We start from the raw sequence: 26,428 nt of genomic DNA on the forward strand, positions 1-26,428 counted from the left end.
CACTCTAGCAGAATTTGGTTTTGCCATACCTCTAAAATGAATTTGGTTTTGAAATTAATACTACAAATTGTTTTATGTAAATCTTTTGAATCAACTAGTCCCTGGCTTGGATTCCAACCAATATTCTGTCGAACTCACCACACCACCTGGCAGCGGCTCGCCGGAATCAGGACTCGCGCCTGCTCACCAGTCGTCATCGCCGTCCCATCCTCTGATCTCAACCCACACCGTCCCATTCAAGACGAAGCCGCCACCAAGGCACCAAACCACAACGATCCAAAACCTCACGCTTCTCCCCGCACGCCAAACCTCCGCGATCCCGGAGAAATCCCCACCCCGGCCAGCCCCCCTCGCCCGGCGAAGATGCACCTGTGGCCGTCGCTCCGGATCCGGGACTCCTTCAAGCACGCCTACCTGGAGAAGCTGGAGCTCAACCTCGCCGGCAAGAATCGCGCGTCGCGGCAGGGGCAAGATGAGGACGAGGACAAGGGCCAGCAGCAGGAGCCCCTGATCGAGGTCCCCCCGTCGTCGAGGGGCTCCATGGTGGCCAGCGCGCTCGAGCTCGCCTGGGACGCCGCCATGCTCCTCACCTGCTGTTGCTGCTGCTTCTGCTGCGGCGGTAAGTCGTGTTGATGCCCATTTCTATTATGTTCAGTCCAAAATTTTCTAGTAGTATTTTATTTCTCGTTTCATAAATATAATTGTCAAATACGCATGTCATTGCGCCCCAAAACAACATGTAAGCACGCGCCGTGGAATCAGTTAGGATCGGGATGGTAGTCGAATATGCAGCTCGACGCCTTAATACCATATAATTTGTTAGGATTCTGATTTTGATCGACCAGAGTCGTTTCGGTCTTGTAGTCACGTGCTAGGGCACCGGGCGGGGGAATCGCTAATGCTTGCGTTAATCAGATCAGCATCTCCTAAACTGGATTCAACTTTTTGATCGACCAGAGTTGCACACCAATTGCATAAGGTAAATGCATCAGGCTCAGGAACCAGTGGATCAAAGCTTCGGTGTTTGATTAATCAAAGCACATGTGTTTGCTAAATGCTAACTAGAGTTTTGATGGGATGTAGTACTGTTACTCCTTGTATACTTTGGGGATAACAATACTGGAGAGTGGATCACAGCGGAGTATTTTAACCATGTTTGCTGTCATCTCTTTTTACTGAACTGTGGGTTGCACCTGACTATGGACTCTTGATTTTGTTTGCAATTAGTGGATACAATGTTTCTGTATTGGATGACTGGTCAATTATTTCCCTGCTCAAGTTCACCAGCTTGAAAACCCTCCCTGAATATGAACTTGTGGTTTGTTCCATTTACAAAATATAAATGGACTAATTTCCCTGCTAGCTTAACATAGAGAAAATCTGGCTCAAGAAAAAGCTTAAAATGTTGAAAATAAATTATAATTCCAATTCATGATGTTGTTAAGTCAATTTGTATTAACTAACGTAGCGGAACTGGATAACCTCCTTAGAGGGCCGGGTTACGTGTTATGTAGGAGGCAAGAACAACCCTTGCCAGTGTATTACATGTGGGGCACTATACGTGCGGTGCACTACACCGTAGCCATATAGTACGGTATTACAACTCTAACAACCCCCTTAATCTAAAACTGGAAGAGCTTTAATAAAGCCATCCACAACCTGATCTTTACTAGAGACAAATCTGATATCTAGCCTTTTATTTGCAACTCTTTCACGAACAAAATGAAAATCAATCTCAATGTGTTTGGTACGAGCATGGAACACTGGATTTGCAGACAAATATGTAGCACCAATGTTGTTGTCACACCAAAGACAAGGTTTCTCCTGTAACTTGACTCCAAGCTCATTCAGAAGTGCTTCAACCCATATCATTTCAGCTGTGGCATTTGCTAAGGCTTTATACTCTGCTTCAGGACTTGAACAAGAAACTGTGGCTTGTTTCCTGGCATTCCAAGAAATCAAATTTGGTCCTAAGAATATAGCAAAACCACCTATAGAACATCTATCATCATGGCAACCAGCCCAATCTGCATCTGAGAAGGCACTTGAGAGGGTGGATTGAGATGGCTGAAAAGTAATACCAATATGAATTGTATCCTCAACATATCGTACAATCCTTTTGACAGCTGTACAATTGTAGGAGCATGAAGATATTGACAGAGTTTATTTACTGAGAAAGCCAAGTCAGGACGAGTGAGTGTAAGATACAAAGCACCAACTATGCTGCGATATTGTGTGTTATCTTCAGACCCAAGAGGATCTCCTACAACAGGAGACAATGGATCTGTAGAGGACAGAGGTGTGGGTACTGACTTACATTTTAGCATACCAACTTTTTCAAACAGTTCTGAAGCATACTTTCCTTGTGTCAAAACTAGGCCAGATGAGGTTTTCTTGACCTCAATACCCAGAAAGTAGTGCGAGACTCCAAGATCCTTAATAGCAAAATCCTTATTGAGATCTTGAAGCAAGACATCAATGGCATGATCTGATGAGCTTGTGACAATAATATCATCAATATAAATCAAGACAAATATGGTAATATCTGATTTTTGATAGAGAAACAAAGATGTATCTGCTTTTGATGGTAAGAAACCTTAATCATGTAACTTAGAACTGAGACGAGAGTACCATACTCGGGGGCTTGATCATAAATAGCTTTATCAAGCTTGCAAACATAATCATGAACATTTGGGTTCTCAAAACCTGGTGGCTGTTTCATGTAAACCTCCTCTTTCAGAACACCATGGAGAAATGCTTTCTTGACATCTAGCTGCCGCAAACTCCAGCCTCTGGAGACCGAAGGTATCTTCATAATTAATTCCATATCGTTGCTTGAAACCTTTTAACAAGACGAGCTTTGTACCTATCAATGGTGCCATCTGCTCGTTTCTTGATACGATATACCCATTTGCAGTCAATCAATTTTTTGTTGAAAGTCGGTGGAACCAAGTGCCATGTTTTATTCTGAAGCAAGGCATCATTCTCTTCTTCCATTGCTTTGCGCCAGTTAGCATCATTAAGAGCCCCAGACAGAGATCGTGGTTCACCTGGAGAAACAAGCATGCCATATCTAACAGTACCGTCTTTGTAAATTTTTGGATGTTTTATACCTTTCTGTAGCCTGGTTTGGACTCCAGCTACAGGGAGAGCAATGGCAGGAATTGTCGCAGAAGATCCAGCAGGTGTATCAGCGTCGGCTGTTGCAGCAGAAGAGGCAACAATAGAGGGGCAGCAAGAGTATCGTCTGCAGCTGATCCGCTGCTTGCTGTCGCAGCAGAAGGGGTTGTTGTCGACGTGGCAAGCTCGGGTTGGCGGGGATCTGCATCAGCATGGGCAGGAGGCGGCGACACGGACCGGTGGGACCCCGCGAGCGACGCCGCGTGTAGTATTTAATGCGGGGCGGGGATCGCAACGGAAACCAAGACCGGGAGCTGTCACGTGCCTGCGACGTCTGCAGCTTGAATCTCCCGCCATCGGGAGCAGTGCGATGGCCAGGCGGATCCACCTCGGGATCGGAGCGTCAGGAAGCCGAGGTACAAGGAGGATCCTCCTCGGGATCGGAGCGCCAGGTTCGGCAGTACGTGCAGGTTCCGAATTTGCTTCGTCCGAGCTCAAATCTTCACCATTTTCACTGAATTTTTTGCTGGAATCTGTAGTTTCGAAGTGGCTTCCTTCTGGACCAGTGGGAGGGATGTTTGCTTGGTTATGATTAGCAACAACAGGTACAAAAGGTAAAGGCATATGATCATCAAAACATGCATCCCCACTAGTACATGAAGGAGAGTCTTTTGGCAAAAGAAGGATGTCATTACTAAGTCGAGAGCCAGCATTAGAATGCAATGAGGCAAAAGGAAAAACAGTCTCATCGAAAACAACATCTCAAGACACATAGACTCGGCCAGTAGACACATCCAGACATTTTACACTTTTATGAAGATGACTCTAGCCTAGGAAGACACACCGTGTAGAACGGAAAGCAAGCTTCCTTTTTTTGTAAGGACGAAGATTGGGCCAACATGCATAGCCAAAGATTCTAAGAGATTCATAGTTTGGTTTTGCACCAAGGAGTTTTTTAGCAGGAGTGTGGAAATCAATCACCTTGCTAGGAAGTAAATTGGTAAGAAAGGTAGCTGTAAGAAAAGCTTCATCCCAAAATTTAAGAGGCATGTAGGCATGTGTAAGTAAAGAGAGCCCAACTTCAACTATATGATGATGTTTGCGCTCAGCAGAACCGTTTTGTTGGTGAGCATGAGGGCAAGAAATATGATGAACTATGCCAATTTTCTGAAAGAAACCATTGAGTTTTTCATATTCAACACCCCAATTGGTTTGCATAGTAATGATCTTTCTATTGAATTTGCGCTCAACATAAGCTTGCTAATTAAGAAAGACTTGATAAACAGAAGATAAATCCATGTAAATTTACTATAATCATCAATGAAGCTTACATAATAGAGATGTTTGCCAACAGAGACAGGTGCAGGACCCCATACATCAGAGAAAACTAATTCAAAAGGAACAGTGGACACACTAGAAGATATAGCTTACAAGCATCACAAATCTAAGAATTTATTTCAGGGGTGTATGAAATCTGATTTTTCCTAAGAATTTGTTGCACCACGAAGGAAGAGGGATGTCCTAAGCGGGCGATGCCACATAGAAGACGACGACTTTATTGTGAGAAAAGCTTGCTTGGAAGACCGAGTAGAGAATGACACTAGCGGATAGAGACCACCATAGCATGGTCCTTTCAATAGAATCCTTCGCGTGACCTGATCCTTAATAAGAAAGAACCAAGGGTGGAACTCAATAAACACATTATTATTAAGGCAAAGTTTATGAACGGATAAAAGATTTTTTGAGGTATTAGGAATATAAAGTATGTCATTGAGATGCAAAGTACTATGGGGAGTATGCAGTTTTGAATAACCAGTATGACTTATAACCATACCATTGCCATCAGCCGTGACACACGATCACGACCCTTGTACTTCTCTTGAGTAGTGAGCTTGTTGAGCTCACCGATGATATGATCTGTAGCACCCGAATCAGAGTACCAATTCCAGTCCACACCGTATGATGCAACATTGGCACCCTTCTTGTTGTCTCTTCCACCACCACCACCACCACCACCATCATCATCATCAGAATCATTCTTGAAACACCACCAGCAATCAGACGCGGGGTGGCCATGTATTGTGCAAATCTGGCAGGTCACATCTACATAGGGGGTTGGCGCATGGCCGTGCCCCTTGCGGCGTCTCTGGCCTTTCCCATCAGACCTATCATCCCGACAACGATCACGATCATCAGGGCGACGACGGTCACGGTCATCTTCTCGGCGACGATCTTCCCAGCGATCATCACGGCGGCGATCTTCCCACTTGCTCCCATTGCGATGACGGTCAGGGGACCAGCCATGATCACCACGGGACTGGCGGTAGTCACGGTCAGGGGATTTTCCGCGATCACCGCGAGGGGCACGGTAATCACGGTCACGGTCAGAATCACGGCGTCGAGTGGTAGCATTAGCAGAGGATGTGAAGCCAGCACCAGCACCTTGGCCAGTAACTGAGAGCATGTCTTGGCGCCGGTCATGAGCGCACACCTGATCGTACAGATCGTCGAGGGTAGTGTCGGCATTGCCGTTGACATTGGCAGCGACATCATTGTATGAAGCATCTAGCCCATTGACTATGTACCCGACCATCTCGTCTTCATCAACAGGTTTTCCCGCGGCGGCAAGTTCCGAAGCGAAGCTTTTCATCTTGGCGAAATAGGCGGTCAGGGTGAGGTCATGTTTCTTTGTGCTGGTGAGCGCACCTCGCAGCTCATTGAGTTTGGACCGAGAGTGCCCACTGAACATAGTTGTGAGGCCAGCAGAGGAGTTGATGCCGACGACATGAGCGATGACTTCCGGTGAGAGGGTCTGCAGAAGCCACCCAAGCACCGTCTGATCCCGAGACAGCTAGGCTGTGTACGAAGGATTGGGCTGTTGGATTTTTTTTTTCTGAATCTTCCACCTCGAGGGACTTCACCGGCGCAAAGATCTGTACCCTCAAGCAGCTCGAGGACTTGGGCACCACGCAGAGGATGCAGAACTAGGAATTCCAGAACAAGAAGTTCGCCCTGGTTAGCTTGGTGGAGGGTGGGTTCCCTAGGACGGCAGCCAGCGCGATCGATGACGAAGAAGAGGCCATGGCACCGAACGAGGGAGCTTCCGATCTGAGGGATCCTGGAGGGTTCTGAGGTTTTTCCAATCAAGATCGATTGTGGAAGGTTGTTGGTTTCCTATCAAGGACGATCGTGTGGATTTCCGATCAAGGATGATCGTGTGAGGGATCTGTGGTTTTGGTGTTTCCGATCAAGATCGATCGTGGAAGGTTGTTGGTTTTCCGGCGGTGGCTAGGTCATGGAGAGGAGAGCTCTGATACCATATTAACTAACGTAGCGGAACCGGATAACCTCCTTAGAGGGCCGGGTTACGTGTTATATAGGAGGCAAGAACAACCCTTGCCAGGGTATTACATGTGGGGTACTATACGTGCGGTGTAGTACACCGTAGCCATATAGTGCGGTATTACAACTATAACTGACTCAGATTGTTTTGGCTATTCAATTTGGCCGATATCCTCTTAGCCAGATTACATCATAGACTCAAGAATTGGCACTTTGCAGATCCTGTTTCTTCCTCTGAAATCTGAATACTGTGTCAAAAACTCATTTAGCACATCACGGGCTCTGACCAGGGGAAGCGGCGCCAAGGGAGAGCTTCAACAATTTATACTGACCTCCACACATGACTGTTGGTTGACACACACCCTACGAATAGTTTCGAAACGAATAGTTTCGAAACATACATACGTAAAATAGATGTGCATCCAGTCAAAACTATGTAGTACATAACATGAATGGAACCCTTAGCAAGTTATCATCTAGTTCCACAGTGACTTGATTGTCACTAGAAGCCAAAGCTCTAAATTTTGGTGTCCATGGGTGTCTAGTCCAGGGGATACTATGTGGCTCAGTAGTGGAGCGCAACATCATGGTTGTCCAGGTCTTGGTACAAATATATCCCCAGTCCCATAAATTCATCTTCCTATCTATGTCGTTGCTGAAATATTCACTACACCCTGGACATGTAAATTACAATGGGCAAACCTGCTATAAGTAAAAATGCATTCTAGTGACCAGATCTTTCATTTTGTCGGCGGGTATTCATCATAATTGCAGGTTCTCCTATTTTGTACGAATTTACTAGCTATAGTTGATTCATGGGAAACATTCAACTTCCTGGCTTCAAACTATGTGATTTGTTTTGTGACAAATAAGTTGGAGATGCAGCTGCTACCCCTGGCCCCTTTCCACATGCACATGCTTCAGCATGTCAGGATACTACAACATCTAGGGTTGGGAAGTGGTTGTGGATAATTCAAAATATTTGATATTCGTATCCAGGAAAATGAAAATGGATATGGAAATATCTGCATCCGAACTAAAATGAAAATGGATATTTGAAATATCTGAATTTATTTAGCAAATACAAATGTGGTTTAAGATTTTGATGCAAATGTGGATATGGTAATGGATATATATCCTTATCCGAATAAAACTGCTTTAACCAATTTCAGCAATCCTAAGCTTATATGCAAATTACCTAACCTAACAAGTGGTCAAATGTACTTTTGTGAGCTTGAACCTATTAACTGTTATGTCTTATGTCAGTATATCTAATTTTAGCAGTCTACGGTAGACACTCCCAAGCCATTGCGCAAAGGCCTTGCATCTGCCACCCTCCTCATCCCATGGATGGTTTGGAAACACCGAAACTCCTGCGTTTTTGAGGGTGCCCGGCCATCAATCACACTCCTACTTTCCATGATCAAGGAAGAGATTAGCTCATGGGCAAAGGCTGGTGCTAGGGGACTACGTGTAGTTTTGCCATCAACCTGGGATGTACACTGATGTAAAATCTGTTTCTTGTAACCCACCTCTTAGGAGGATGTAAACCTATTCTATCTTTTCAATGAAATGAAGCGCAAAGGTCCTTTGCGTTTTCTCGAAAAAAGGGCACTACGATCCGTTTCCACCCAATCATGTGTTGTTCCATGCATCACCATATCCTTTTCCCACTTAAAATGCTGTTGTATTGCTCTCTGATTCCTCATCTTAATACTGTCTAGTTATTTGTTTCTAACTTCATGTTTAACCAATTCATATTTGATGTACCAGCCTTTGGCGAGGAGGATGATCATCTAGCAGGTCGCTGATGCTGGCAATCACTTCCAGAAGTCAGACAACTCATTACATCAGGAAAAGTATCCACCTGTAGTGAGTCAGTCAAATAATTTCAGCTTTGTACATACTGTATGAATGTTCGGTTTTCGGCAGATGTGGCCCAAATTAAGATGCCACTGATAGGTAGACATACAGGAGTTTTTTTCTGTAGGAATTTTTCTCAGTCTAGGCTTCAGAACTTATCTGAATCTACATTTAGGGTTTGTGCGATTGCATTCTCACCGCTGCATTGTTGATCTCTCCACATTGATGTTAGCTCAGAACTTATCTGGGTTACTGGGTACATGATAGCTGTCTACTTTATAGGACTTTAATTGCTGGTTCTGAACATATTTCTTGTGCGGTAAAAGTGAACTGGAGAAACACTGTGAACTATGCAAGCAAATATCCCTTCGTATGGTATGCAGATCAGTGTAGAGGTTGAATCGCCACCAGGATGACCGGGCTCTCTGGATTCTACGGCATGGCGTAGCTGCTCATTAGAGTGCCAGGTGATAGTCCTGGACAGTTTACACGCTGGCGCTTTCAGAAATAGCACCAGAATTAGAAACGTGCCTTCGTTCGATGTAGTGCGCAGATCCTCTCCTCAGCAGTGGCTGGCGACCACTGAGAAGAAGTGCACCTCGCAGAGGGTTTTCTCCAGGAGATGAATGTGGAATCTCGTGCTCCAAGGGACGGAGAGAAACTGCGTTGTTTCAGTCAGCAAGCCGAGTCCCGGAGACGTCAGTTGGTGACATGAACTACATGATGCTCACGGACTGTGGGAGTAAGGTTGGTGTTAGGAGTGAAGTACAAAAGCTCAAGAGAGCAGACAACGAATTGCAGATGAGGAGCACGCTGCATATATACTACTCCCTCTAGCCATAAAAGGATGCCAAAGATTTGTCTAAATTTAGATGTATCTGCATACTAAAGAGTGTTTAGATACATCGAAATTTAGATAAACTTGGGATATCTTTTTATAGGCATAGGTAGTACTGTTTATAACTTTGTTCGCCCTAGAGGTGGAAATGCAGCATAAAAAACATCAACATGAGAAGATTTTCTCCCTTGGCTGTACGTTGTTAAATAGATAATGAGATATTTACAGCGCTAGATAACATCCTGTTTAATTCGGTTTCATAGAACTCAAACCTAGATGGATTAGGTATGCACTTACAAATCTTGCCACTAAGCTAGCACTTAGATCTCAGCATGGCCTGCGACATTATGCTGGGGTAAACCTCTGATCTTGCAGCCGGCAACCCAATATGTTCGAACCTATCGCGATTCTAAATCTGCCAATTATGTCTCACGCATGGGAGGAAAATAGATCATGCTCATGGGTGCCAAGCACACGGTATATCCAAAATAATCTGTGGTTGTTCGAAAAATAGTTTAAAAAATCTGAATATTTTAGGAACCAAAGATAACTTGTATAAAAGTATTTCACGAGGAAATTAGTATCATTGTTTCCGGGTAAAAAGACAAACTCAAACAAATCTCATGCCAGTGTACTATTCACACTCTATCGTCATAAACTTGTCTTTTTTACCTAGGATATCATAAGAATCATTTGAGGCCAACCATTTTTACACGAGTACAATACTTGATCAGCTTTTGTTTTCAGGAGAATTTAGATTTTTTCTTCATAATTTAAAATCACCACGAATTTTGGGGCTTATGGGTACATAGCACCAATGTCATCAGTCATTTTTTCTGTCAGTAGGCAAGCAAAGATGCAGTAAAATAAAGATCCCAAGGAAGAAGTGAACTTCTATTCATGCCAACCAGATATACAGACAAACAGTCAGCAAAACTTAATCTTTTCTTGGAACATAAAAAAGAATAAACTTTTTGTTTGATAGTCAGAGGAACACAATTTGCAAGTGAATATAATCAGTTAAGATAGTACAGAAATCGATGTTTGCAGAGGAACGCAAAAAAATGTAATTTAAAAAATCTGTTCGATCACTATGTTATGCATATGGTTTGACCTTTTTTTTTAATAAACTATGTGTGCTGTCATTCTATTTCTCGCAAAACAAAGTCTGTTTATTTCATTATTTTGCTGGAAACACAATTCTGATCGGTGAATTTTACCATTCCAAGTTTCCAACGTTTTGGTTTATTTCTTTTTTGCGAAACCAATCCATTTCCGATACTTCTCGAAGTCTGAGGCGGTTTATCTCTGCCAGCGCGACGTTCCCTCTGCTCCGCCGGACCGCCGTCGCCGGTCGCCACGACTTGCCACGGCCAGGTGAAGATTCCCGCCCCACCTCGCTAGGCCAGACATGGAGCTCGATTCACCTCCGCCACAACAGGCACCGCCGCTCGCCGACCTCGCCGCCGCCATCCGCCTGGCTGCCGAGGCTGCGGCCGCGCTCTCCGCCCCATCCTCCTCCTCTGCCGCAGCCGCTGCAGCGGCCACCCTCCGCGACGCCCACGCCGCCATCGGAAGCTTCCTCTCCCGCCTCGACGCGCCCGCCGCTCTCCCATCGGACAACGATCAGCCTATGGCGGATATCAGCGAGCCGGCCGGGCCCGTGATTGGGGAGGTGGAGGACCGGCTCCGGGAGGTCGCCCTGCAGGGGAACAAGCGGCGGAAGCGGCCCGTCCCGCCGTCGTGGCCCCTCGGGCGCCGTTCCAGCGGCGCTTGCGTGGGACCGGAGGCCACCGAATCGGTGCTGGACGTGGAAGGACGGCGTGGGGCTGCCATGGATCTCTTGCTGCAGTTCCATGCGTAGGATGAAAGGTAACTCTTTGTGCGTTGACGGGCTAATGGGAATTTAACTGTTTTACTACTAGGTTATTTGGATTAGCTGTAAATGCGAATACTTGCGTGCTTCTGGATATTTGGACATCATGTTTGGGCTGTGTAGATGACTCGGGAATAACAAATGATTGTGGTTCTGGTGTGCCCGCTGATGCTTGGTGTTTGTTCAGCAATGTAGTCTGCCGAGATAAACAAAATTCCAGCTATACCAAACTGACACAGCCAAACCTGAATGGCCAAAATATGGAAGTTACTTTACCAATCTATACTGAGGTTTATTAAATATTTGTACTTGATGTTGTATTTTCCAGTTACTTCCTCAGTTAGAAAAAACAAAGCTGCTTGTATTAAGAATTCTCTTACTCCATCTGCAGGATACAATCCTTGTAACTACGCATATTGTTAATTTCGCTTTCATCATCACTTGATAAAATCTGAAGGAAAGTGGCGAAATGTCCTGTTGGAGCAGGGTAGATGATAACTAACTGAAAAATGCTCCTTTGCTTCTACTGTGAAGACCAAAAATTGAAGAAGATCAATATATGCATTGCTTCTTATTGGTGAACTGCGCATAATCAATCACGTTGGTAGGTTGAAAATTTCAAAAAAACATTGGTAGGTTGAACGCTGAAATCTGGGAATTACAAGTCGCTGCTGGGATGTCGACTCAGCATTTGGGCTCGATTTCTGCAGTAGTCACTAGTCAGTCGACCACTTGACTATTCATCTACTATTCTTGATTAGTCTAGGTTTTTTAGTTGAATTACTAGTGAAAATGCACATTTATCCGGTTTGCTCTGGAGCATAAGGCTCTGTCCAGGCTATATGTCCCTGGAAACCAAACGTTTGGCATGACAAACTCACAACGGGCTGCCTGGCCTCTGCACCACTGCCTCTGCTGGCACTGTTGCTGCTCTGCTCCTCCCCAATCCGCAGCAACCTTGCTCCTCCACCTGCTCTGCTCCACTGTTGTGATCAACTGCAGCATACTAGTAGTAGTATTAGTTAAGTATCATGGTATTTTGTAGTAGCTATTACTTAACTACAAGTCAACTAGTCAAGCACTACGTGTTTGTAGCGACTATTATATGTGTCGGTATCCTGGGGACTCTGCTCTACTTGTAATAAATAATCTGGGATAAATCTGTACAAAATCCAGCAGAAAAAATGCTAAAACAAAGGGTGTGCTAATTGATTTGTAAGCGTTTCTCTAGTTCTCTTCATCAGTTGTGAAGCGTCTCAGGTTTTCTTTTTTAGTTATGACATGGTCTGTCATTTGGCAACGAACAACATTAAATTCGTCAGTCTACTATGTAAGTAGCACTTAGGCCTCACACGCTGCATAGTATCATACACTAGAATTATGCATATGACCCCAATGAATAGTATTAAAGTGTTGTTTCTCAGACAATTAGGCCTCTCACAGTGCATAGTATCATACATTAGTATTATGCTTATGATTCCAATGGATAGTATTATAGTGTTGTTTCTTAGAGATCATTCAATGATTTTGTAGGCTCCATAAGTGTTTCAACATTATGACCCATTTGTGCCATATACCAAGAAAATTTGTTTTATTGATATCCACATAGATAAATACGTATACACAAAATTGAATGAGTCCATACTTAAAGGGTCATACAATATTTTAAAATATATCTAGTATTACATGAATGAAGACCTGAACATAACCTATTATGGCTGGAATTTTTTCACGTATGCTTAACCAAGTCAATTTTGACGATGCCAGATGGTAGTATTTCTTTTTAGTACCCTGAATTTTTTTGGCTTATGATCATGAACAAATACTGATGGAAGAACAGTAGGAGCAGATGTGATTTCTTATTCAAATCAAGAATATTGCCCGCCTCATACAATATCTACCGTTGTATAGAATGATATAACCTAACATAATATTCTGAATATCGTCCTGGGAATACAAACGCGGCAGATATTGTGTGATGTAGGACCGGCTCAGGAATACCCTATACGCACATTAGACATCCTTCCTTGTCCCATCTTGATGACCGGCAAACAATCTGTACTTATCTATTAGTGTTATTGTTATTGAATTCCCGAATGCGGCCTATTCAGGGTATATCCCTGTCTACAAGGTAATAACCATGTTGGTATTCCTTCTCGTTGACAAGATATTTCATCTGAGGAGCTTGCCATTTCAATTGCTCATTGGACAACATTGTTTGATTGAACACATTGATATCATTGTTGGATCCTGCAGTACCAAGAAAGCATGCCATATCCATAGATCACGCGGAGCTAGTGTAAGTGTAGGAACAACTTCATCACCGCGGGTGAGTTGACCCTTCCATGCCACAAAACATTTTTCCCAATGCCAGTGCATAGAATCAAAGCTTACTAAAATGCTAGAAAAAACCATAACTCTCCCGATATAAGTAAACGTTGCACATCTTAACTTGAGGTACTTAATTTAGATGTGCAAATGTGCAATGCTTACTTTATATCGGTGAGAGTCGTGGTTTCCTGGCATGTTAGGAAGCCTCGGGGTTTAGAAGAAATGTCCTGCGGAATGGAAGGGTCAACTCACCCGCGGTGATAAAGGTGTTCTTACACTTCTACTAGAGGCCGTTGCTTCGCATAATCTTCAGATATGACGTTCCTTGTTGGCTTTGCTGGAACCAACGATTGTATCAACAAATGAATCAACATCGCCCATTGAGCAATTGAAAGAACTATCTTGTCAACGAGGAGAAATTTCAAGATGGTTATTACCTTGTAGATGTGATATACCCTAGATGTGCCACATTAGTGAAGTTAATACCAATGGCATAAACAGGTAATAGAAAATTGTTTACCGGTAATCAAGAAGGGGCAAGGAAGGATGTGAAACATGCAATTGGTGTGTTGCAGAATATACACCATCCGACACATTTGTATTCCTCGGGCGCTCTCCAAAACACTGTCTCATCGAGGATGAAAAAGAAGAAGCAGACAATATTTTTTTTGTTTGAACGAGGAAGAAAACCCATTTATTGGTCTTCCATCATTATTTGTTCATGGTGACTTTAACACCAGCATTTGCCGAACTCTTACAAAGTGATGCTAGCATCTGGCATTGTTCGATGCATGGAGAACTGAAAAATGACTTAGTTGAGCATATATGGAAAATATTTGGGCCACAATAAATTTTGTTCATGTCTTCATTCATGTAATACTAGAAATATTATCACATTTTTAATGATATTTTATTGACACTTTATGCATGGATCAATTCGATTTTTATATTTGTGTGTTAATCTGTTTGGATACCAACATAATGATTTAGATTGACTAGATTTAGATGTGCGCCTTGGCGCACGATCCCGTGAAGATAGTGTTGATGTTCATTTTATAAAAGTACGATAAAAAATACCAACCAATAAAAACAGGTGAAAACCAAAATGTGACAAACAAATATTAATATCTCAGCAGCAATGGGAAATCATGTCAAAAATTGGGAAACCTATTATACATAGCAGCAAAAGCAATCATTTTACACCGATCCCGTAAATTTGAACCGATTTACAGTTTTTATAACAATCATAAAAATTGGGTGCGTAACATGTTTTCTTTGGTTTGACAAAATGAAGTTAATAGAACTTTAGGCGTTCGCGGCTGTGATGCTATACGTGAGGCGATGATCAGGTTAAAGAATTATATAAAATTAAACTATGTAAATCTACTAAAAGGCAACAGCTAGTGCTTGTGTATTTGTTTGAGCTTTTCTTTTGGCTTTTTGGCTTTGGCTTATAAGCCAAAAAGCACCTAAATAGGTGCGTTTTTTGGCTTTTGGATTTTGAAAGCTAAAAATAAAGATTTAGATCTTTTGGCTTTCAAAATCCAAAAGCCAAAAAAAATCACCTATTTAGGTCTTTTTGGCTTATAAACCAAAGCCAAAAAGCCAAAAAAAAAAGACTTAGCGAGCTTTAACAGCTTGTGGGGTGCTGTGGTTGAACTATAGTTATGAAAGGACTATCATGAGTGATTTAAATAACAAAATGTTGGTCAACGGGGAAGATTGATTCTCTTGGTTATACATTGTTAGATAGATAATGAGATCTCTCCAGGAGCATATTTATATGCGCTAGATAATACCTCATTTAATTTGGTCCCCGTTAGTACTTAAATCCGGGTGAGCAAGATGCGCACTCGCAAGTTTTGTCACCGAGTTAGCACTCATTTCTCATCCGTTATTTAAATAGATAACGGTGCTACATATAAACGGGCACGGATGAAAAAAAAGAGATCGTTACATAGTAGATCTTTTGCAGTGGATAATTTAAATGGTTTTGTTTCATTCAGAGGATTCGTGGCCATCTAAACATATCTGATTCTATCTACTGCTTAATACAGCATGACAGTACATATGATAGCAGCTGTTACTTTAGGGCATCTCCAGTGGGCGATGCATATTTATGTTCGTTTGTGTTGTGCACGGACACAAAAAACGTTCGCATGTCCGCATGCGTCTGTCCCTTCTCCAGCGGTAGGGACGCATTTATTTGACCGCATGCGTGATTAGAGAGGAGAGAGAGAAAGATTCTGTTTGTGTGGCTAGGAATGATCGCATGCGTGATTAAAGAAGGAGAGAGGGCTGCATGCAGACCAAACGGACGCGCGGATGCATCCGCAAAGACGCATTCCTGACGCATATTTGATCCAGGTTTGCGTCAGGACGGACGCTACGGACGTTTTGCGTCTAGCCGCTGGAGCGCGTTTTTTGTCCACGTAGACACAAACGGACGAACAAAAATGGATCATGTATTCATGTCTACATATGTGCTACTTTTCCGGCGTGACGGCCTGCTGGTTCTAGCTATTTCGGCATTACCTAGTGGAGACAGTCTTATTTGTTTTTGAGTGGTACCGAGACAGTCAGGCAAGTACTGTCTGGAAGGAACCTAAAAATTCAGAGCGGTGAAGGTGAAGACAGACAGAGAAAAGAAAACAAGTGAGAAACCAGTGATAGAAAAATGGTGAGGATCTTGTGCACGGGAGGCGTAGAAGGGGAACGGAAACAACCGTCGCGGAACCGGCCGGCCGTGAGGCTGCTCGTTTCTTCTTCAACCACAGTGCCGCCGCAGGCAGGACGCCGGATCCGGACTCTCCGTAGCTGGTCGGCGCTCCACTTTGCGGGTGCCGAGGCCGGCCTCCGTCAGCGTAGACGCCTTCCGACCTGGGATGGAGTTTGGTGCTGGAGTTGCTGTGTATGCCCTCGTCCGTTGCAGAGCAGCCAGCAGGCTAGGAGCGCTATTTGAGCCAGGCGTTGCGTCGGGGAAAAAGAGGCATGTAGTTGCAAGCATTTGGGGATGAGCATGAGCGAGCATGGATTGAGCCGTCAGGTATGTTATCTTTTCATGTAGCGTATCGAGATCTCTGTTCATGTTTTCTGTACTTACTGGGTAGATCTAAATCAAGGTTGTCGGGCCAAAGAAATTGAAGTGAAAAGGCTAGAGGGAGAAAGCAGTTATAATATCTTTGTAATATGTCATACTGTGGTTGCCAATCGAAAACTGAAACAAAAAGGCTCATTTGGGTGAAATTACACGCTGGTAGGTTGCTAACTGAGATCCGAAGCAAAAAAAAAAAAAAACAGCATAGATGCAGTAGCTTAAAATCTATTAGTCGATAATTAACTGAGATACATGTAATTTGCTTTATCAGTGGTCTCCCCATCACAGTCTCCCTACCTAGAATCTGTAAACTAAATTAATTAGGTGGCTTTAGTCATGTAGATAGCCTGAAATTGAGAAATCACAACCGTGAGGTGTAGATTCATTGAGCTGAACCCTAGCGTTAGCCTGCCATGGCACATATTTTCAACAACAATGGTAATCAGCATAAAAGAAGGGAACAGAAAAACTTTTTTTTTACATATACTCGTGCAGTGTACACATGATAACACAATATAGAACACACAGCTGGAAGGAGTGGTTCTCAGGTATATGCCTTTTGTGTCGCCTGAAAACTGACAGAGAGCTAAGCATTCGCCATATACCCCTTCTATTTAAACTGAGTGCATTAAGCGACTTTAGCTCTCAGCTCCAGCATATAACTTTTGAACTGACTGACCATTACCGCGAGCTGCAGATTTTTTTAGTTAAGCTCCTGAATACGACCTTGGACCTGCAATTTGCTTTATGTGGTTAGCTCTGAGCTTGTGCGTTTTAATAGAAATAATCAAGCAAAATCGAATCTGAGTACTTACCATATAGAAGTACTTAAATAGGAAGAGTTTCATTTATGATGGCATCAATATATAGGAATAGATGTAGCACCGTCCACTGATATATCTTGGATCAGCAAGATGCGATGGTACAACCTTAACTTGCGGCATTTTTTGTATAGCTTGAGCAGCAACACACCATGTGGTGCACTCGTAAGAAGTAACCGTATTTCCTAGGTTTGATGAATGTTGTTCATCACCCTAGCATGAGTTTTTACCAAGGGAAACTGAGCTAGGATATACTCGATTATTAGCACCGTATTTAGGTTGCAGGGCAAGGCAGATATCCTCACCAAGGGAGTAGCGGCAACACTTAGACTTAACAAGTAACCCCCCAGTGTGAATAAAAAGCACACAGCACAAAGGGGGCATATGACATGGAAAATTAATGATAAAGAGAACCCCCTAGGGACAGAAGCACAAAGAATAAAAACATTAACCAACAGGCTAAAACAATTTCTACATAGAGAACAGAAGAGCTAAGAAAATAAACACACCCTGAAAACTTGAAAAGTAGGGAAAAATAAGTACCTATCTGAAAACACGCGCGTGTAAGGAGCAACGTCTACAGATGGGTAAGCACCTCTTGAACAAGCATTCCCTGTATTTATTATTTAAGTTGGTCTCGAGATAATTTAGGGGAGAAAAGTAAATCATATACCTCAGAATCTTAGGCAATAGTTTCATCCTCCCGATAAATTGCATGAGGTGTCTCAGTTCAGCAACGGCAGCCTAAATGCATTTTTGAGTCAGTTATAGTAGGGGGAAAGGAGAAAATATATTTGCATTAAACCAAGAGATAGCCTGCCACCTCGTCGACACAGGTATATCTAGCTTGACTTTGCTCCCACCACCATGTCAGAAACCAAGTTAGAGAAATAATACGTGCCTTTGAGCATGGCATACAAAGAAATATGATGTCCCGAAAGCATAGTATAGCATTGACATTATATATGCTTGACATGTAATACACAACATGCAAGATTGTAAGAGAGTTAGACAGAAGATTTTTCTTGTACTAAAATAGGAAACAAATACCAACCACTTTCTGTACTTAAACTGCTAATCATGCGTACGTAGCCAGGGTGTATACAGAGATCCCGTGAGACTTGTGTATAGATGGAAAAATAATAATAATCTACTTAGGTTTACAAAACGTGTAGCGAACCATAGTAAATTACAAAGAAAAACATTTATATATACAACCAGAAAAATATATTATAGCAACTAAAAATTGTTGATTCTGCCACACGTTTGAAACAAAGCCACATACTCCCTACCTTGTAGCTCTCTACAACACTCACTAGTACAGAAACAGACTGTCGGCCACCAAAAGAAGACATTATCGGCTGTTTAAGCAGATCCCTTATATCACACGCCAAGAGATTGGACTCTAAAACAAATGAATAAATCTAATATTTTGATCTCTGAGCAAATTCAAATCTACGACCAAATGTAAAACCGGTACATACTATTATACATGAACGCAGCAAAACAGGATTTGTGGTGACAATTGCAGGAATTATTTGATGGTTCTGCAAAAAAATGTCAACTTGGATAAGTTTTTGCTGTACAACAAAGAAACCATATGTAAATAAAAACCTGTATCACTCAAGTACTCTACGAAGCTAGCTTAATTTGATTTCGTTCTTAACATGGAGTAACATAGAAAAAGGACCTGTATAGCCTCCTCTAAAGATGGAAGTCAATTCGATTCAAAATTTCGACGCCCACTCGCAGACTACTGCAGGCTTTATTTGGTACCCCTGGACACCATGCAGACAATTCCTTTTATCTGTCCTCCGCTCCATATAATTAATGGACAATCTTGTCATTAGAAATGTTGGCATCTACAGTACAAGTTTTGCTTGATGCTATTAAGCTTATTCTTTCTTATAATGGTGAAACAAACTATGATTGTTTCTGTTTGAACAATTTGCTATTATCAACCATATTTTTTATAGAAAATATCAACCAGTACAATCAGCTTAGGCATGAGAAGAAACAAGCAAGCACATAGATACCATCTGTGCAATGTTTGTGGCGGTCTGTGGCCTCACCCCTCCTAGCCCTCATATGAGTGTACCCAGCTGCTGCCCCCTCCTAGCCCTCATTATACCCGCTGCATGCCATCAGTGCATGCTAAACCTGGATTGAGTTACTATGATCGTGTGTACAAGTCACAAGTCACAAACCTGGATCGAGTTACTATGATCCAGTTTTACTAAGAAAATAGGCACTATAATTCACCAAAAATGCAGGGACAGAGAGGAGGATGGAAAGCTCAGACAGTCGAGGCAAGCGGAAACACCACTTTCAAATAAATGTGAATGCAAGATATCATTCTCTCAAAAGTTTCTTACCTGCATCAATGTATAGATTCCTTGGGCATGTTCATCTATCCAGGATGGTTAAATCTTCCACACAGAGACAACCAAAAATAAAACAAAATCCACTATTGTAATGATTATTTAGTAGTGTGTGATGAGATAAAGAGCACTCATACCTGTAGTGCCCATATGGCATAGAACCAATGTGATGTGTAGGAACTATATATAACCGACCAAGTTCCAGCTATTAGGCATGCAGTTTGTTATGACAGAAAAACATTTAGAAAAGCATACAACTTTGGTGGATATGAGTATGACGATATATTATATCGCATCATCTTACAGGGTATTCTATCTAGAAGAAATAGAATGACATTTAGAAAACACCAAAAGCTGGATAATGGTGAGTCTGATTCCATTTGATTGCAACACAGGTTTATTAGATTTCATTGGTCAGATAAAAAGACAATTGCTAGCATATCCAAGAGGTATACTGTAGACTATCTTACATAGCCGCTCAAATGGAGCACATCCTGGAGTGAACGAACCTGCAACATTGCAATAAAATTATCCAAAGTATTATAAAATTCCAGTTGATAGCTAATAAAGAGAGGTGGAAAAACAGTCCCACAACCAAAATCATACAGCAGCATAGCAGTGGCACGGCATATAGAGTTCGAAACTGATCTCCCACTAAAAGTAATATTCCAATAGGTTCATATTGGAATTTTAATTATGTGTAGCATCACAATCGCATCAGCCGGAAATTACGGGTCTAATGTTGACCAGTGGCCACAATAACACATGAAAAAACAATCCTAAACCAAACACATGAGGACTTAGCTGAAGCAACAATTAAATCGTCCAGCATATATGAAAATTAACTCATAAGAAAATATTTATACCAATACTATATATGACCGTGGCATGGGAGTAATAGAGTGTGGAGAAGGCACTACAGATGGGAGTGATCACCTGATGTTTCAAAATGTCAATATCGATGAGCTCAGAAACATTTATAGCAAGATTGACCTGAACAGTGCTCTAGCTTGGGAGGCAAATGCTATGAATCATGCATCTTATCTTCCAACCTGGAGACAAGGGACAGTGACCAAATTTTAATCATCCGTATAACACAGAAAAGCAACAGTGCCAAGTTAGATCATGCATAGGAAGTGCAACTCACCTAATTATGCAGGAAGGCAACAACATGATTGTCGACCGGAAACAACTCTATAATGGCATGAAAGAAACCTATCATCTTCCACGCTAATCTAGTAAGTACACATGTACGTGAACAGGAAACAAAGGAGTAACGATGTATTTGTGTTTAAGTAAATTACAGCAAGGATAAGAGAAATTCAGTAGAGCCAAAACAAACTAAAGGAAGTGATGATAAATCTAAATCTACTAAAAGTGAGAACTACATCCAAATAAACGATGTGGTCATATTTAAAGCGAAAACTAACTACCAGCATTGGCTCTTTAAATAAGTAGCCACTGAAAAGGATAGATAGGGATACTCATGTACCCGAAGGAAGTTATTGCAGAGATGCAATACTGAAACCGTGAAGCTTAAATCTACAAACAAAAAACCGTGGCACAAACACAAGCTGCGAGGTCACAACTTTAAGGAACATGAACATGTTAAAACACTCGGTTTTGGGTGGCACTGAAGCACGAACCAGGTTTCAGCTCCGTAGATATTAGCCCTCTTTGCAGCTGACCAGTTTTCACTCTCTACTCCTTTAACTGACCAATTTTCTTGTCAATATCTTTGCTGCAGGTATTTTATCATATTTACCAAGTAAGTCTGACTTGACATGCCTGGCCTTCAACATCTGGACAGGGGGCTTCACAGTCGTACATGTCCGAGAGGTCACAGACATATGAAGCTTATCGGTAATACTCAAAACCTTCGGAATTATTCCATGGCCAGTTTTAGGAAAATTGCGTGAATGCCGTAGTACCGGGTTCCCTGTACTTCCAGTAAATGAAAATAAAACCTTCATGATCATACCACAGATCAGAGACAGGAATTTTGCTAAGCAACTCTAAAGGAAACTTGCCTGGGCTATTCTTTGCTGGTACTCGGCTAGTAGTTACTTTAATGTTACTCTCATTGGTTCATGTACGCTTATGTGATCCAATTGAAGTTTAATTTGCACACCTGGAAGACTGATGAACAGATTTAAAATATCAACTACAATGCTAGTTAATCACAAGTACTTTAAGAAAATATATAATATATATTACCAATTTGTGGAGAGAGCTCCAGCTGAGTATCTCCGAGCAATGTGCCCTGTAACTCCTTTAACTCCAATTGAAACAAACGGACCAATCAGTTGTCATTGTTGAAAGGCTGTAACTCGTGGATGTACTGACCCTCTTGTCCCGAGGCGTGTCCGAAATAATCTAGTTGACACCCTAGGAAACCTTATCACTCAGCGGGGCACCGGAGAGCGCACCTGCACTGCTGATCTCGTTGCTGGACATTTTTAGGTTATTGACATAAGAATTATTACTTTGTGTAGTATCAAGCAATCAATCTACTACTCTGTCTTTATTAGAGCAATCAATCTACTACACCACATGAACTCTAGCCTAAATAGGATTCAATCCTCTAGCACAGCTAAACCATCACCTACTGTATTGTGTGAGATATACTTCTGTCTTTATTAGAGCAATCAATCTAGTACACCACATAAACTCTAGCCTAAATAGGATTCAATCCTCTAGCACAGCTAAACCAGCACCTACTGTACAGTAAAGTAGCACATCTTATTCTTTGTACCACAATCCACAACCACATCAGTGGCACACCAGAAATCTCACAGATGAACAATGGCTTGCAAGCCAAAACGAACTGATTGGACAACACAGTACACAAGAGAGAGGGAGAAATAGCTCACCAAAAGGGTGGTGATGTTGTGGTCGAGGAAGACGAAGAAGGGACGGCCAGATCTGCCACCGCATCGAGGTGCGGGAGGCCACGACCAGCCAGGCCAGCAGCACCGCACCAGGCATGGGAGCGTGACTGCATCGGCAGCACCCAGCCGACGTGGTTAGGGTTGCCACAGGGGCGCATGGCTTGGGTAGGAGGGCGGTGATGAGAATTTGTTGGCTGGATCCATGGCGAGGTCGCCTATCCATGCAGCCATAAGGGACATTGGCGACGGCGGCGCAACCGGCTCGGCCTTCTTGTGTGCCTCCCATCCTCGCCTGTATATGCCGTCGTGTGTGACATCGGCGACAACGACGGAGATGGTACTGCAAGGGCCGGCGCCATTAGAGACGAGGGAGAGGGAGAGGGAGGGGCGGGAGGCGGAGTACCCTGGGGAAGAGGAGAGGTGGAGCACGGGATTGGGAGAGGGAGAGGATGCACGGATGCTCGGCTAGTAGTTACTTTAATGTTACTCTCATTGGTTCATGTACGCTTATGTGATCCAATTGAAGTTTAATTTGCACACCTGGAAGACTGATGAACAGATTTAAAATATCAACTACAATGCTAGTTAATCACAAGTACTTTAAGAAAATATATAATATATATTACCAATTTGTGGAGAGAGCTCCAGCTGAGTATCTCCGAGCAATGTGCCCTGTAACTCCTTTAACTCCAATTGAAACAAACGGACCAATCAGTTGTCATTGTTGAAAGGCTGTAACTCGTGGATGTACTGACCCTCTTGTCCCGAGGCGTGTCCGAAATAATCTAGTTGACACCCTAGGAAACCTTATCACTCAGCGGGGCACCGGAGAGCGCACCTGCACTGCTGATCTCGTTGCTGGACATTTTTAGGTTATTGACATAAGAATTATTACTTTGTGTAGTATCAAGCAATCAATCTACTACTCTGTCTTTATTAGAGCAATCAATCTACTACACCACATGAACTCTAGCCTAAATAGGATTCAATCCTCTAGCACAGCTAAACCATCACCTACTGTATTGTGTGAGATATACTTCTCTGTCTTTATTAGAGCAATCAATCTAGTACACCACATGAACTCTAGCCTAAATAGGATTCAATCCTCTAGCACAGCTAAACCAGCACCTACTGTACAGTAAAGTAGCACATCTTATTCTTTGTACCACAATCCACAACCACATCAGTGGCACACCAGAAATCTCACAGATGAACAATGGCTTGCAAGCCAAAACGAACTGATTGGACAACACAGTACACAAGAGAGAGGGAGAAATAGCTCACCAAAAGGGTGGTGATGTTGTGGTCGAGGAAGACGAAGAAGGGACGGCCAGATCTGCCACCGCATCGAGGTGCGGGAGGCCACGACCAGCCAGGCCAGCAGCACCGCACCAGGCATGGGAGCGTGACTGCATCGGCAGCACCCAGCCGACGTGGTTAGGGTTGCCACAGGGGCGCATGGCTTGGGTAGGAGGGCGGTGATGAGAATTTGTTGGCTGGATCCATGGCGAGGTCGCCTATCCATGCAGCCATAAGGGACATTGGCGACGGCGGCGCAACCGGCTCGGCCTTCTTGTGTGCCTCCCATCCTCGCCTGTATATGCCGTCGTGTGTGGCATCGGCGACAACGACGGAGATGGTACTGCAAGGGCCGGCGCCATTAGAGACGAGGGACAGGGAGAGGGAGGGGCGGGAGGCGGAGTACCCTGGGGAAGAGGAGAGGTGGAGCACGGGATTGGGAGAGGGAGAGGATGCACGGATTGGGCAAGTGGGGAAAAGTGGCTAGGGTTTTCACATCCCCCTTTTATACTGGGCAGTAAAAGGGTGAACGGCCGAGATGCTCATTTTCTACCCATCAAGGAAGATCAAACGGCCCACAAACGATAATCTCTGTGAGACCCCCTATGGGGGGCATCATTTATACCTTTAGATACAAGCCACAAATGTGTCCACTATGTTGAAAATGCTTAATATGAATCCTAGAACGCATTAAATGAGATTGTTTGAGAAACAAGGCTATGATACTATGAATTGAGGAAGTAGTATCATACAAAAAGATTAATACATAAATGTATGATACAATGCATTGCAAGATGCCTTAGATACTGCTGTAATTTCTCTCCTAATTAACTGCGATAATAAACAATAAGCTTACAAATATGTATTCTGTTAGGATTGTTGAAGTGTTCTTCTCCATTTCAGTGGAACTTTCAAATCTCGCATTAATCTGTTCTACTCATTTCCCGCTACAGGATTCATGAATCATGAGTACCAGGAACAAGGTGATGACCGCTGGCTGCAGCACATTTTGGCTTATATCAAGTCCTGTCGTCATCTTTGTTCTTCAGCAGATATTCATAGCCAGAGCACACTTCCACTCCGAGGCAGCTAGGATGAACAGAGTGGTTTAATAAAGAAAAATAATGATACAACCAGAGTCTGAGACACTTCAGATCAGAGTGAGATGTTACATTAGAATGCTTGGGGCCTTCGGAAGTTCTATTTCTGAACAAACGGGCTAAAGCTAAATCATCTGCCCCGTCCCCTTGTACTACTTCTTTTCCTCCTATCGGACATCAAACTGATAAATAGTCTTGCTCAACATGTTTTGATGTCCAGCAGATCACCTTTTTTTTTACATATGTTTTCTTTTAGTATTAGCGTTTGTTCGAGTGATTTTTTTTTTTATCCTCAGATATGCAGTACTTCTGCTCCTACTCCTGCATTTATGGTCAAAGATAAAAATCTGCAATCATCCTGAAAAATGGTCAAAGATTAAAATGTAAAAATGATTCTTTCAGTTCAGTACCCGACTACCAGCTTAGAGCATGTCTAGCAGGTCCCTTACTTTTCTGCCCCGTATTTCGCCGTTTTTTCGCCCCGTATAAAAAAAATGGTCGTAGATGCACCGCTCCGTCTAGCAGAACCCGTATTTGACCCCGTATATTTGTAAATTAAAACCCTGGGAAACTTGTTCATTCATAGTTCGTCGATCATACATAGGAATCGACGTACCTACATACAAAATGCGCGATCAAGGATTGCGACTTCTAGTCGGAGAGGTCGATGATGTAGCCGTCGGCCTCCGCCTCCGCCTCCCGCGCCTCCGCCTCCTTCACGGCGGCGATGGCCGCCGCCCTATCTTCCTCCTCCGCCCTATTCCTCTCGTCGGCGTCCTTGAGGGACTCTTCAATCGCCTTCAAGAAGGCGGGGTCCTGGTCCTCGTCTTCCTCCTCCTCCTCGCCGGCGAGCGGAGAACCTCCGCCGCTAGTGCTCCCGATGATCGCCCTCCATGCCTCGTCCACCCGGCGGCGGCGCTCCCACTCGGTGCGCCACGCCTCGAACTTGGGGCTGCTCATCGGCTTGAGCGGCGGGTCCTCGTCATACCAGCGGCCGCCCCGCGTGAAGTCACGCAGCTTCGCCGGGACGAACGGGCCGCCGTCGTACTTGCAGGCCGCGCGGCGGCCGATCTTTTGCATTGCAGCCGCCAGGCGTCCTCCACGTTGTCCGGCGAGCGGGATCGCTTCGATCCGCTCGCCGGGGAGGCGGTACTGCAGCGGCGGGAGTCCATGCCGGAGATGGGGTGGAATGCGGCGCGGGGGAGCGAGGAATTGCTCGCCGGAGCAGGATGGAGGAGGCGGCGGCGCACGGCGGAGGTAGGGTTGCGAGTGAGGGGTAACCCCTCACTCGCACCTGCGCCCAGTATAAGTAGGGGCGGCGGGTCCGATTTCCTGGGCTCCGTATTCCGCCGAAACGGGCCGGCCCGAATACGGGGCCTGCTAGACGGCCCAAATCGCGCCTGCCCCGTATCTCGCCGGAATTTTACGGGGTGGACGGGTTATAAGGGGCCTGTTAGACGTGCTCTTAC

The 26,428-nt window shown here is 43.7% G+C and overlaps 2 protein-coding genes and 3 long non-coding RNA genes across 7 annotated transcripts; 2 read left to right on the forward strand and 3 right to left on the reverse strand.

Moving 5' to 3' along the window:
• The first annotated feature begins 248 nt into the window (after positions 1-248).
• Positions 249-8,514, forward strand: LOC124677286. Its single transcript, XM_047213290.1, has 2 exons — positions 249-619; positions 8,236-8,514. Exons 1-2 carry the CDS (start codon positions 364-366, stop codon positions 8,271-8,273), a joined length of 294 nt encoding a protein of 97 aa, XP_047069246.1. The 5' UTR covers positions 249-363; the 3' UTR covers positions 8,274-8,514.
• A 2,017-nt stretch (positions 8,515-10,531) lies between these two features.
• Positions 10,532-25,181, forward strand: LOC124674146. 3 transcript variants are annotated; one of them, XM_047210185.1, is made up of 3 exons: positions 10,532-11,035; positions 24,813-24,842; positions 24,912-25,181. In XM_047210185.1, exon 1 carries the CDS (start codon positions 10,575-10,577, stop codon positions 11,025-11,027), a length of 453 nt encoding a protein of 150 aa, XP_047066141.1. In that variant the 5' UTR covers positions 10,532-10,574; the 3' UTR covers positions 11,028-11,035; positions 24,813-24,842; positions 24,912-25,181. The 3 variants fall into 3 exon arrangements, with proteins under 3 accessions (XP_047066141.1, XP_047066140.1, XP_047066142.1); XM_047210184.1 differs by having other exon boundaries at positions 24,813-25,181; XM_047210186.1 differs by lacking the exons at positions 24,813-24,842; positions 24,912-25,181 and adding an exon at positions 21,417-21,477.
• On the reverse strand, positions 16,921-20,011 carry LOC124674147. The gene is made up of 2 exons (XR_006992947.1): positions 17,962-20,011; positions 16,921-17,901 (listed from the first exon to the last, which is right to left on the reverse strand). It is a non-coding gene; the product is annotated as an uncharacterized LOC124674147 (long non-coding RNA).
• Positions 21,714-22,642, reverse strand: LOC124674148. The gene is made up of 3 exons (XR_006992948.1): positions 22,543-22,642; positions 21,887-22,118; positions 21,714-21,808 (listed from the first exon to the last, which is right to left on the reverse strand). It is a non-coding gene; the product is annotated as an uncharacterized LOC124674148 (long non-coding RNA).
• LOC124674149 lies at positions 23,022-23,944 on the reverse strand. Its single transcript, XR_006992949.1, has 3 exons — positions 23,845-23,944; positions 23,187-23,418; positions 23,022-23,108 (listed from the first exon to the last, which is right to left on the reverse strand). It is a non-coding gene; the product is annotated as an uncharacterized LOC124674149 (long non-coding RNA).
• Positions 25,182-26,428: the final 1,247 nt, after the last annotated feature.

Source organism: Lolium rigidum, chromosome 7 (genome assembly GCF_022539505.1).
Source record: "Lolium rigidum isolate FL_2022 chromosome 7, APGP_CSIRO_Lrig_0.1, whole genome shotgun sequence".
NCBI classification, from domain to species: Eukaryota; Viridiplantae; Streptophyta; class Magnoliopsida; order Poales; family Poaceae; genus Lolium; species Lolium rigidum.

Coding starts and splice junctions, on each gene's coding strand:
- LOC124677286 (XM_047213290.1), top strand. CDS start 364: ATGCACCTGTGGCCGTCGCTCCGGATCCGGGACTCCTTCAAGCACGCC. Junction 620..8,235: donor CTGCTGCTTCTGCTGCGGCG/GTAAGTCGTGTT, acceptor TTGATGTACCAG/CCTTTGGCGAGGAGGATGAT.
- LOC124674146 (XM_047210184.1), top strand. CDS start 10,575: ATGGAGCTCGATTCACCTCCGCCACAACAGGCACCGCCGCTCGCCGAC.